The sequence below is a fragment of the Trichechus manatus genome, unplaced genomic scaffold, assembly GCF_000243295.1.
Source record: "Trichechus manatus latirostris isolate Lorelei unplaced genomic scaffold, TriManLat1.0 scaffold00680, whole genome shotgun sequence".
Classification (NCBI taxonomy): Eukaryota; Metazoa; Chordata; class Mammalia; order Sirenia; family Trichechidae; genus Trichechus; species Trichechus manatus.
The window spans coordinates 4,083-17,746 of record NW_004444616.1 but is presented as its reverse complement, the minus strand read 5'-3'; the positions used below and the strand labels follow the sequence as shown (position 1 = coordinate 17,746).

Genomic DNA, 13,664 nt, shown 5'->3' with positions numbered 1-13,664 from the left:
CAAAGACCAGGTCATTATGCAAAAATCAGCATTATGAAAAATGGAGGATGATCACATCAGAATTATAGCCCAGCCAAGTTGACACATAACCTTAACTATTACATTCAGTGTTACTTTCACTTTGCAACTTGGCTTTCGTTAATGCCAGATGTATGCCATTAATGCACAAAATAGTTGGATAGTAGATTTTTTATTATTGTTGTAAATGTGAAATGTCACATAATGATACAGTCAACAAGTAAGGAGTAGGTTTATTTACAAAGTTGTGGGCAGCAGTTAAGGAAACAAGGAAGAAACAGTATAGTACCTGGCGCAGCAAAGCAGGGAGTCACCACCTTAGGCTGGAAGTGGCAGGAGAAGGGAGTAGTTATAGGAATTTCCACAGCAGTGCTGTATGGACAGAAACTCCAGATGGCCTGCCCTGGAGGAACACAGCCAGCCCCAGGCAATTTGGCAGAGAGGTTGCCACACATATTAATACTTATTTTTACTTATTTTAGCCAAAGGGATCATCACTTTACTCAGAGATAAGTAGCCTGATTTCACAGTCACTTCACCCTCTGAGCTCCTGCAGGTGCTTCCCATGGGTAAAATGCCACTAAAACCCCAAAGCCAGGTCAACCTCCTGCGAAGAACAGGATGGAGAAGGATGGGGTAAGAGATCCAGCACAGAAACCTTCTAAGATATCTAAGAGTAAAGTGCCAAGTTCAGATAGTTGTGCAGAGTAGATGGAAAGCTCTGACATGGGAGCCAAGATGACTAACATATGGATGCAAAAGTCTGTTCAAGAAATGAAGAGCGCTTGGACTCAGACTACGACAGCATCAGTGGGAGGGCAGTTACTATTTCTTTTTTTATTATTATTAATATATATATATATATTTTTTTTTTGATGAAAGTTTACACAGCAAGTTAGTTTCCCATCTGACAGTTTCTTCACAAATTGTTCAATGACATTTGCTACAGTTTTCAAGATATGTCAACATTCCATTTAATTGCACTCTGGTTTTTCTATTTCCAGTACTCTAGTTTCCCTGCCCCCTTATCTTATCACTTTTGCTTTGGAATAATTGTTAACCTTTGGTTTCATAAATACATTATATTAATGGAGCACCGCATTCATGAGTAGTATCAAAAACTATGGTTAGATTCCACAAAATAGGCAGCAATGCCTTAACCATATGCATGTTGCAAGGTCTGAGGACCTCTTCCATTCTTGTCAAGGAGAGGGCTAACCTTCTCTCCTTTCATACAACATAGGAGTTACTATTTCTAAAGCAGTTAGTATAAGGCCTAGCTCATAGCAAATGTCTATTTTAAAAAATGTGTATATTGAGAGTAGTACTGGTGAGAATGACAGATTGCCAGGCATTAAAATTAACATGAAAGAAGAAGGAAGGACCCTGGGGTCAATAGATAACCCTACTGAAGAGGGGCATTGGATGATACAATCTGATAACATGAGGTTTAACATTGGGGATTTCAGGGAGAAGGGAGGAAGAATGCTCTCATGCCACAAGGAGGAAGAAGTAGGATGAACTCCCACCTCACCACTCTGCTGGGAAGCAGAGCCCTCCAACGATGGCCAGGGTTCAAGAAGCTACAGGGAATCTACACAGAAGTAAACATGTTTGTAGTGTTATTTCTCAATATTTATGCATTTTAGTGGTTGCCTTTGAAATTTAACCTAGAGATTCCCAAATGCTAGTCTGGAAATTGGTGCTGGTCTGTGGCAAACTTTTTATCGGTCAGAGGGACAATGAGAAAAATGAGCACAGTGGAACAAGTTTTTCATAGTGTAAAGCTTATTTAACTTAAAGGATTGTCTTTTATTCTTAGATTTTGTCTTTTCCTTACTTTTGATATTAAAACATACTTTTCGTTTATGAAATTACGACAAAGTAACTAAAGTTGCTGTAGCAGCTGCTGCTCATGATGTCTTTAGTGGGCAGAATAAAAATTTGGCAATTACCTGTTGGTCCCCCAAGTTTTAAACAAAATTTATTATTTCTGAAATCCAAACATTTAGGAACCACTGCCCTTGCCCATTAATATTTTTGATAGCAAAAGTGGTACATTTAGGAAGTCTTTTTATGCCCCTCAATACAAACAAGGGGCAGCATTTGGTCAACGGCAAACATTAGAGACAGTGAAGTGACAATGAATGATGATAAATCTGCTATTATGATCCAGTATAAGTAGATGTCCAAGAGATAAAGCATATAGAGAAAATAAAATGTCTACTGTGAAAAGACAGGGATGGCTTGTCCTGTGCTATTCCACTTTTTTTTTTTTTAAAACTATGCAATCCAACTTTATTCTATAAATCTATGAACTTAGATTTTTCGTGTTTGGGGTTAGTCAGTAAAGATCAATTAGCCCAGTACTGAGATAGGATGTTAATGGAGGCTCTTCCAAAGGCCTCTAAAATTCTCACACATGTATGACTCTTTCTATCTTGCTCATAAGGTCATTTTAGGTAAATGGATTTGCGTCACATAAAGTTCCAGGTTAAGCAGAAGCCACTGTTACTCAGGGGTTTGCAAGCCTAATACCCAGGGCAGGATTTGGAAGCAAACTTTTGGTTGTCTTGCATCAGCTTAAATGTTCAGTCTCTGTTCTACACTTGACGTTTGTTTACAGGTTGTAAACTCCTCAAAGACATTATTTCTGAAATAATGGGAGAAGGAAGTGTTAATACTGCCCTGTGGTCTTTCTGGTGACCAAATGCAGAAGTTTTTTAATGAGAGGAAGGGGAGAGAAATGTTTCGTACTCTTGTCTCTTTGGAGTAGAGGCTAGAAGTAATCAAACAAAATGCAAGTTCAAAGTGTTAAACTGTAAATGAGGAGCAGTGGGCATTGATTACTCTCAAATCAACCGATCTAATTAATGGTCTAAGTAAGTTAGTGTATAACTCAGTTCTCAACTTGACTCATTACATAATTCATTTGTGTTTAATGAGAATTTCTTAGAAATATACATATTTCTTACATTTCTTCTTCCTGATTATGGAATATTTTGAATGGGTTGGTAAATGATACAAAATTATTTTTTCCTCCAATCACTACCTCCAGATGTGCTTTACCAAATCTTCCCTCTTCACCCCTTAATTATATCTCAGGCAGACCTCATAGCTGTCCAGTCACTTTGAGTGTTAAACATTTCATTTTGGTCTACTCCAGTTTAAATTTTCAATTTATATATTATTGAGTGTCCCAGTACTCCCTGCCCCCAGTGCTAGCCAGGTCTATGCTTGAAAGTCTTGTTTTTGGGAAAAGACATGTCTGTTTTTTCATTCCTCATCCCTTTTCTGCTTCTGTTTCATAGGAGAAGAGAATAGAAGAAATAGAGAATAGAAGAAATTGGGCAAAATCATTTTTTACCGAATTTGATCTGCTTGTAGCCTTTGCTTGGTAGTTGTGACCTCTGTGTAGCAAGCTTCCAAATACTGTCTGTAACATGCTGTACCGATCTGGTTCATCAAACATTTCTGCGGAAGGCATACCCACTCCCCAGTTCACTGATAGTTGTGATCTATTTTGGTTTGACCTCTTCCAACACCAACTTCAACTTCTGTAGGATATATCACAGACTTTTGGTGCACCCTGAAATGGGCACCTGCAAGATGGGCCAAGCCTGAATACCTTGCATGTGTCTTCTAGCCCACATAAAACTTGTGCATCCTTTCCACCTGAATGGATGGCAGTGTAGGCTTCTCCCCATGCTGGCCCATTCATCTTCCCAGACATCTCACTCCAATTCTCCTTTCCTTCTGCTTACCCTGAACCCAGGGCAGGTCAGTAAGACTATTGAGTAAGCAGGACTAAACAGGGAGTAAGTCTTGAGTCATCTTACCAGTACCTTCTTCAATGGAGTGATCCCCTGGACAAAGGGACTCCAGAAGCAAAAGCCTTTAAGGTTTCCTCCCAAGGACAGACACTGAAGAGTAGTTGGAAGAGGTCACCTGGAATGGCTCATCTACATCAGGGACCTGTGCAGCAGGCAGGCTCCCCTTATGAAGAGGGGACACATGTACCTCATCACAGAACCAACATTTGAATGCCTGCCACCACATTGAGGGCATTGTCTATCAAGACTATAACACTACCAGGCATGAGAAAAAAATTGTCCCATTATTTTATATTCTCTTTTTTCCATGCCTCCTCTACTTTGGATGGTGGGTGGACCCACAAGCAGAAACAGATTGTGGAATGAAGAGCAAAAGAGTAGACTATGGCACTCTCCACTCTAGGTCCTTAATGCCTAAGCCTGGATGGCACAGGGGCAGGAAAGATATGAGTACTAAATTGAACATGATTTTGAAGTTTTCATCTGAATTAGAATGGACTTTTGAATGGGCTTTTAAATCCCGGAAATTGAGTTAAAACCTATGGAAACTGCTCAGAGTGTTATTAAAAGATGAGAAAGGAAGAATCAATAGAGCACATTTGCATTCAGTGATTAGATAAAACGGTAAAGCTGTTTTATGTTTGTGATGCACCAAGTTCAGACTGTCCCATAAATAGCAATATGTTCTACAGGCCAGGCTTCCCAACTAGCCTCAAGGGAAGCATGAATCTGATGACTAGAGTCCCATTCCTTCATGCTTTTCATGAATAATTTGAAGAGTCTTCTTTACCATCCTCTTTCTTCTTCATTTCTGGTGAAGTAAACAATAATTGATTAAATAGCAATTCAGTAATTCTGAATACATTCCGAAATTTCCTCTATTTAAACTTATAAAATATTTATTCTTGATGAAGTGTTCTTTAAAATGTGACTACTTTATTTCTGGGTCAATACTCGAGGTTAATATTCAAAACACTTGAAAACCAATATGGTAGGATAGCAGGGTATGAGCAACAAACAGTCAGAAATGATGCCCTCCTGAGAGGAAGAGCAAGTACAGAGATGCCCTCCTTTGCCTTCAAATTCAAAGTGTTCACCAAGAACAAAAAGGACAAATGAAAAATACAGGCACTAAATTAAGACAATTATGAAAAGAAAATCTTAAAATCTTCTAGGAACAGCGGCTAGAGGGAGATAGCTTAAGATAAAGGAACGGACATCACACTGTCATCAGACTTCTCGTCAGTACACTAGGTCCTAGAAGGCAATGGAGAAATGCTTTTATAGCATTAAAGGAATTTTTCTTTGAACTGGAATTCTAGTTAAAATTAGAATTATAATTGAGATTCCATAAAATACTTCAATGCTAATCGGGAGATAGAGATAGCTAAGTGCCATTGAGTCAACTCTGACTCATGGAGACCTTGAGTAAAACAGAATGAAACTTTGCCCAGTCCTGCATCATTTTCATAATCACCAGCATGTTCAAGTCTATCCTTGCAGCTATTGTGCCAACCTATCTCATCAAGGGTCTCCCTCGCCTTTACTTGCCCTCTACTTCACCAAACATGATGTCCTCCTCCAGTAATTGACCCCTCCTGATGTGATCCGTAGAGTTTTCATTGGCTAATTTTCAGAAGTTAATTACCATGGCTTTCTTTCTAGTCTATATTAGTCTGGAAGCTTTGCTGAAACCTGTTTACCACGGGTGACCCTGCTGGTATTTGAAATATCTGTAGAATAGCTTCTAGCATCACAGCAACATGCAAGCCACTACAGTGTGACAAACTGACAGACAGGTGGTGAAATTGGGAAATAAGAATGTATATAATAAAACTGGGAATATATGTCTGTGGATCTATAGAACCAGTCAAGCCAAATCTAAGGGAGCAGAATTGAAGCAATCTTCAGAAAGCAGTGGTTGCACCACGACCAGATCAAGGACGCGACAGGGATGTACCTCAGGCTGTCACAGCAGAACCCATTTCAGGCACTGTGGCCAGCCATTACCAAGAATCACAAGATTCAGGCTGTCTGACTCTGCTTAGGTTACTTAAATTATGGCATGCATCTAAAAAGGAATTATTTAGATTGGATCATCTCAAAGGTACTTTCAGTTCCAAATTTTATGAGTCTATTATTCAGTCTAATGACTGAGTGGTAAGGAGAATATGTGGGAATGTAATGTTCTTGGTTTGAGAATCTTTCTGTCCCTCCAATTCAACTACCAATGCCCCACAGTTGTAGAGGCAGACTCTTTCCAGAATGATTCAAATAAAACTAATTTTCATGAATGATCACACTCATATACCTCAAAATTAACATGTATATTATCTGCAATTTTGATAACATGTTAAGGGCTTTGATGCATAAATTGATGCATAAGAATCATATTTATTTATTATGACCATGCATATTCTTACATAAACTTATTAAGGTATTTCCATATTTAAAGGAAGTACACATTTATTTATTTATTCAGCAAACATTATTGACTATCCATTATGTTCTCTGTATAGTGGAAAGTTCATGCTGGAGGTACAAAGATAAACAAGAAGAGGACATTCTCCCAAGGAACTCAGTTTTTGGGGGGAAAGAATATGCACAATGGATCATTAGAATGTAAAATCAGTGCAATAGACGCAGTGAACAAAGTGGTTCCTAAAAAAGGGGGAGGGCTACACAGAAATGCATCCACAATATCTTTCTTTTTAAATTTTTATACATAGAAAAATAAAAGGACATTGTTTAATGTACTTTTAAATGCATGAGCTACCAAACAACACAAAACAAAACCCCATTGCTGTCGAGTTGATTCCAACTCTACTAAAAGTGCATAAAATTAGCAAACATAATCATGCCGTTATTCATGAAAATAAGCTAATAGCCACTGAAAAAAACAATTAAATGTAATTTGTAGTCCCAATAATTATTAGGTAGGATGAAGTGGTTTGAAGAACTAGTCCTGACGGAGAGGAAAAGCACAAAGAAACCAAATGATTAAGAAATATAAAGGAACATGATCATGGTTTTCTTGATGTGGGGACGAGTTCTGCCTTAGTATTCACGTATAGTTTATCTGAACGACCCTTCCTTCAGTCCCAGGGAAAACAGTATTATATCATAAAAATATTATTTCCATAATGAAGACAGGGATGAGTGGGAAACTATGCATTAAAATGTGTCATAGCTAGTCAACTGATCCTTCCAATGTCTTCATCTCTGCAAAGAACTTTGTTTCTATTTTCTTTATGGCAATTGTCCCTTCCCCTCCCCCACTTTGAAATGATTTGTGTACAAACCTTGTGCTCCAAATTGCTCTAAACAACCCAGTTGCAGTGGCTGGGTCCCATTCTCCCATGTGAAGCGGTTACTTGACTTACTCTCAGATTCCCTGGGTGTGAATACTGGTTCTATTATTCACTAAATATGTGACGATGGGCATAGGAGTTCACCTCTCTATGCCTCAGTTACCTCCTTTATAAAATAGAAGTAATAACCCCGGGCACCTTTTTAATTCAGTACTGAAGTCACTCCTGAGGTTCACCCTTCAGCCAAAGATTGGACAGGCCCATAAAACAAACAATAATACACAAAGCTCAACTATGTATACAAGACTAAATGGGCACACCAGCCCAGGGGCAGGGATGAGAAGGCAGGAGGGGACAGTAAATCTGGACAAATAGAAATGGGGAACCCAAGGTCAAGAAGGAGAGAGTGTTGACAACCAATGTCACAAAACAATGTGTGTATTAATTGTTTAATGAGAAACTAATTTGCTCTGTAAACTTTCACCTAAAGCATAATAAGAAAGAAATAAAATAAAATAGAAGTAATAATACTACCAACATCATAGGGTAGTGAGGGCAGTTAGAACAGTCCCACACATAAAATGAGTGTTTAATAAGCTTAGTTATAATCATTATTAGGTTCAAATTGTTTTTATTGCTTGCATTATTATGTAATATATGAGTTCCAGGTCCCAATATATTGCACAGAGGAAGCACTCAGTGAATGTTCATTGAAGCAAAGATCAATAGACTAGTCCCAACACAACTAGAATAGTTCATAGAAGAGAATAATGAGGACAGTAGTTTTTCTTTTTCTTTTCTATATTGAAAGTTTTCAAACGTTCATAAAAGTAGATAGAATAGTATAATCTAGGAAAGAAAGAGGTAAAACTAGATAATTCTTCTAATATATTTGAAAGACTATATAAAAACAGGAAAGACAAGGGTAAATATATCAAACCAGACGTTAGAAGCATGTGTTTGAATTCAGAGCTTTATGATATTCACAAACTTTCTCAAACACCTTGGTTTTAGATTCATTATTTTTAAAATGAGGAAGTATGATTTTTCCTATAACTACTAGAACAAGTTTAGAAAGTGTTATTATTAATAAAACCACTAAAATCATAATAAATGAATGGTATCTAGTATCTGAACTGAAAAATTATGAGTACTAAGAAATCTAAACCAGTTGCCGTGGAGTTGGCTCTGACTCATGGTGACCCCACGTGTGTCAGAGTAGAATTATGCTCCATAGAGTTTTCAGTGGCTGGTTTTTCAGAAGTAGATCATCAGGCATTTCTTCTGAAGCCCTTCTGGGTGGACTTCAGCCTCTAACCTTTAGGTTAGCAGCTGTGGTGCATTAACTGTCTGCACTGCCTTGTATTAGAAAAGTAATTTATTCACATTGTTCGTAGGACATACAGTGTTTCTCTGGTCTAAGTACCAAAAATAAATTCTTCAACCCTGAAATAACTGGCTTGTTTTTATACACTGTGAATTGCATAACTAATTCAGCTCCCCTTTTGGCTTTGGAATCAAATTTGTGGGGCTTAGTGAAATGGATTTTTGAGCCTCTCTCTTGACTTCATTTTATACCGTTCATCTCAATTTTCTTTCTTCTTTTGAATGCATTTATAATTTAGGCTGTCATGTGTATCCTTCTAAACGCCTGTAAATAATTTTTGGAACAATGCAAAAAGTAACTGAACACATGGTAAATTTATTTTAAAACAAAGTAACATAATCAAAAAACAAAACCCGTTGCTATTGAGTCAATTCCGACTCATAGAGAACTCATAATGAAAAGACCATCTTAAAATCTTTGCTTTAAACATATATTAACTTGTAAAATTTCTTAATTCTAATTTAATTTCATGAGATGATTTACCAGAAAGAAGCTGACTGAATAAATTAATGCTGTTCTTCATGATGCCAGTTATCTTTCCTATTGTAATAATTGATTTGATGTTATAGGTAGTAGATCTACATTCTGATATATTTTGTCTGAGCTATGAAATCAGACTTTGTCTGCAGACAATGCAAACTTATTCCTTCTCTCCTCTCTAAATATCTCTTAGTTGTATTTATATTGTATTAGAAAAGTATTAAAAAGGAACAGAGAGAAGATATGGCCAAATATTGAACTAATACAAATTAATAAACGGCAAGATATAGAAAACAAAACATACACTAAGCTGTTGTTGTTGTGTGCCGTTGAGTCGATTCTGACTCATAGCAACTCTGTAGGACAAAGTAGAACTTCCCCATAGGGTTTCTAAGGCTGTAATCGGTACAGAAGCAGACTGCCACATCGTTCTCCCATGGAGCAGATGGTGGGTTCAAATCACTGGCCTTTCGGTTAGCAGACGAGATCTTAATGAGTGGGCCACCAGGGCTCCTTATGTACTAGGTACTTTATATAAATTTCTTTAATTATCTCAAAGATGTTACAAAGAAGATGTTATTAACCAGAAAAATAAAGGGAAGCTCAGAGAGAACTAAGTAGCCCAAGATCACAGTGTTAAAAGGCAGAGGTGGCACTGGAATCCAGGCATTTCTGTCTGCAAGGCTGTGCTGTTTCTACTACAATTAGGCTTTAATGTTATATTTACCAAAGAACATGGACCCTGAATTTAAGGGATCAAAGCCAAAACATAATTAAATTATTTTACTTTAAAATATCTTATACATTTATGGTTAATTTTTCTCCCCATGATGTGTTCATTGTAAATCTATTACAAATTCCTCTAATCTAAAATCAGAACTTAATCAGAGAATAAATTTGTTGTTGAAGAATTCTCTCTCAAGACTTTGCCAGTGATGATTAGTTTGATGGCTTTTCGAAACCAAGGATAAAAGAAAGCATAAATCAAGGGGTTCATTGCTGAGTTATAATAAGCAAACCACACTATTATTTCATAAATATATGTGGGTGTGATGAAATCCAGGAAGGCATCGATTACTGTATCAATGAAGTAGGGTAACGATGAAATCAGAAACACTATCACAGCAATTCCCAGCGTTTTAGCTGCTTTTCTCTCCCTCTTGGACACTCTGTCTTTGTAGCTGTCTGATGATTTCTCAGTCTTATTGCTCAGTCTTTCAATTTTCCTGGCTTGTTGTTTAGCTATGAGAAAAATCTTGGAGTACACAATTACCATCACAAGCGTGGGGATGAAAAATATAACAAAATTCACAAACACCCAGTTAGAATTTACTGCAACTTGACAGCCTCCTACACAGGGGAGAGCACTTACTTGTTCCTCCAGCCCAGTTTCATTTGTCCCTGAGCAAAGAAGTGAAAAACTATAAATAATCGAAAGAAGCCAGGAGAAGGCAATACACATGCCAGAAACAGATGCTGTAAACCTGGCTGGATAGATCAGAGGGTCAGTGACAGCAACGTATCTATCGACAGAAATAAAACACAAGTGGAAGATAGAAGCATAACAGAATGACCCATCAAAACAAGAGTGAAATGTACAATAGATCTCCCCAAAGTACCAGCAGCTCTCCACAGACCTCACTGTGCTGAAGGGCATCACGGTCACTCCCACCGAGAAGTCAGCGCAGGCCAGGGACGCGATCAAGAAATTGGCTGGAGAGTGCAGTTGCTTGAAATGAAGAATTGAAATCATCACCAGGAGGTTTCCAACCACAGCTAGCACAGCCCCAGAGCCAAACACCAAGTACAGAATCACCCGAGGTCCGGGCGAGTAGGCAGTTTTGACACAGGATCCATTCAGGTTCTCGTAGCACAATTGTACTGCTGCAGGAGGGGACCAATCAGTGCTCATGATTCTCCTTTTAGATACCTGGAATAATTGTCATCCTCTATGGAACATATGTTACTCCAATTTTCAAAAGTCCTGAAAAAGAAAAAGACATATACAATATGTCAAGAATTGCCAGTGCATTCTGTCCCTTTTTCTTTTTAACTATAAATCCTAACCCACATGCTCAGAAAGTGATTAATATCATCGTCTCATAAAATAATTCACTTCCAAGTGAATAACCAGTTAATTTCATCACTACATAAAATACTTTTCATTTTATTAAAAAAAAAAATTTCTTTCTGCTACCTAGTTCTTCATACCTGCGAAGTATTTGTCTTGAAAGAGCAAAGAATTGTCACGTAATGCATGTTTGAATACCTCCTTTTATTAGACCTCTCTTCCTAATTTGTCACAACCAGGATAATGGATAAAACACTTATCCCCTCAGGAAAGGAGTTAAATAATCCCAAATACCCAAACCCTGCAAGATTGAATCTCCATAGTGCAAGGTGTGGAAAGTAAGAAACTATTAAATAACTATTTATGTTTATGCTAAAAATAAGTTTATACCCTTCTGATTTGCTGGTGGCATATAGCCTTTTCATGAAATAGAAATGGAAATAGTGTCTGTCATTAAAAAACTTTGTCCAGAATTTGAAAGCCGTGTTGCTTATTCCTATTAATCATTAGAGATTGCCTTCTCAATTTTCTGAGAACTGTTTATTAATAACTCCTGTGTTAATAGCCATTAAGATTCTTTCTAATAAGTTTTTTCAATTCCTTCTAGGATTGGTTTGTGTTAAAGAAATTAAATGCAGAATCATACATTCAAACCTAGAATACTATAAGTTTGATTTTAATAGCTCTGATCAGTAAAAGTGGGGGAGTAGAGCATGAGGGATTTTCCTTATGAAAATACAGAAACAGTGTAAGGAAAAATAAAAACCTAATTACTGGTAAAACAACAGTTTTGTTGTTTTTAACTGAAACTGTTGGAAGGATATTAAAGAAATAAAAAATAAAATGAATGTTCAGAATGTGGGAAGTGATTTCCATTATTATGGTATTTCACCTTTGACGAATTTCCTTTCCATCTTCAAATACAACTCTAGAATAGAACCCACCCTAGGCTCTGATGGTATAGTGGTTAAGAGCTCAGCTGCTAACCAAAAGGTGGGCAGTTCAAATTCACCAGCCGCTCCTTGGAAATCCTATGGGGCAGTTCTACTCTGTCCTAAGAGGAACAATTTACTCAACGGCAAAGAGTTTGGTTTTTTTTTTTTGGTTTGGGCTTTGATAATGAAGGTTTTTCTGGTGAATGACCTCCAAACATTTTTTTTTTTTTTAATCAGCTTTTTGATACTGAGGTATAATTTATGTTAGAAATTTTCACTGTTTAATGTGTACAGTTGATGAATTTTGAGAAAAGTAATCTCCTGTGTAACTGCAGCTACAATCAAGACGTAGAATATTTCCATCTCCCCAGAAGTTTTCCTCATGCCCATTTGCAATTTATCTCACTCCTGACATCCCTTCCCTCTTCCTAGGCAACCACTGATCTCCTTTCCATTGCTATATATTAGTTTTGCCTGTTCTAAAATCAGATATGAATAGAATTATACAATATGTACTCTTATGTGACAGACTTCTTCCATTCAACTCAATGTCTGTGAGAGTCATCCATGTTATTGGGTATATCAGTAATTCATTCCTTGTTATTGCTAAATAATATTCTATTGTATGAATACACCCCAATGTTTTTATCCACCTACCTGTCAATCATGCTTAGTAAAGTAGAGGGTCAGCGAAAAAGAGGAAGACCCTCAATGAGATAGATTAACACAGTGTCTACAAAGTTGAGCTTAAGAGTGACAATGATTGTGAGGATGGCACAGGATTGGGCAGTGTTTCATTCTGTCGTACAAAGGGTCACTATGAGTTGGAACTGACTCAATGGCACCTAACAACAACAACTTGTCAATGGATTGTGTTCATTTGGGCTGTCATTAATAGTGTTACTTTGACCATTTGTATACGATTCTTTCCATGGTCATATATTTTCACTGTGTAACTCTCCTAGGGGTAAATACCTAGCAGAATTGCTAGCCATATGAGAAGAGTATGTTTAATTGGCTTCCAAAGTAATTGTATCATTTTATACTTCCACCAGCAATCTATGAGTTCTCTAATTGCCAAAAGTCCTCATCAGCACTTGGTATTGCCATTCTTTTTTATTTTGCCCACTCCAGTCGGTGTGTAGTAGTATCTCATATTTAAAATTTGCTTATCTCTGCCTTTAATGATGTTCTCGAGCATTGTTCATGTTATTATTGGCCATTTGTGTGTTTTCTTTGGTGAACTATCCAATACAATAGTTTGCCATTTTTAATCAAGTTGTGAATCTTCTTATGGAGCTGACTGGATAGAAGTACATTGTTAAATATATGCTATGGATATTTTCACCCAGTCAGTGACTTGACTTTACATTTTCTTGACAGTGTTTTTTAAAGCGTATGACAATGTTGAATTTTACCTGAAACCTATGATTTCTGGAAAACAGCAGTGGTTAAAGAGACTCCTTCTACCTTTATGTTACTGCAAACAACCACTCTTCCCAATATGACTTAGATGAGACTCACAGATGTCTCCTTCTTTACCTGTAAGTCCAGACACAGACCCTCCAAATTCCCATTCTTTGCCTTATAAGTGATTAACTGAAGTTCTTCTCCTCATTTATCATTATG

The 13,664-nt window shown here is 37.2% G+C and overlaps 1 protein-coding gene and 1 non-coding gene across 2 annotated transcripts; both read right to left on the bottom strand.

Annotated features, from left to right (window-relative positions):
* Window positions 1-1,133: 1,133 nt before the first annotated feature.
* LOC111819424 (U6atac minor spliceosomal RNA) lies at window positions 1,134-1,259 on the bottom strand. The gene has a single exon (XR_002823054.1). It is a non-coding gene; the product is annotated as a U6atac minor spliceosomal RNA (small nuclear RNA).
* Window positions 1,260-9,909: 8,650 nt separating this feature from the next.
* On the bottom strand, window positions 9,910-10,941 carry LOC101348501 (trace amine-associated receptor 7a-like). The gene has a single exon (XM_004391130.1). The coding sequence runs from the start codon at window positions 10,939-10,941 to the stop codon at window positions 9,910-9,912; it is 1,032 nt and encodes a 343-aa protein (XP_004391187.1).
* Between the last annotated feature and the right edge of the window lie 2,723 nt (window positions 10,942-13,664).

Coding starts and splice junctions, on each gene's coding strand:
- LOC101348501 (XM_004391130.1), bottom strand. CDS start 10,941: ATGAGCACTGATTGGTCCCCTCCTGCAGCAGTACAATTGTGCTACGAG.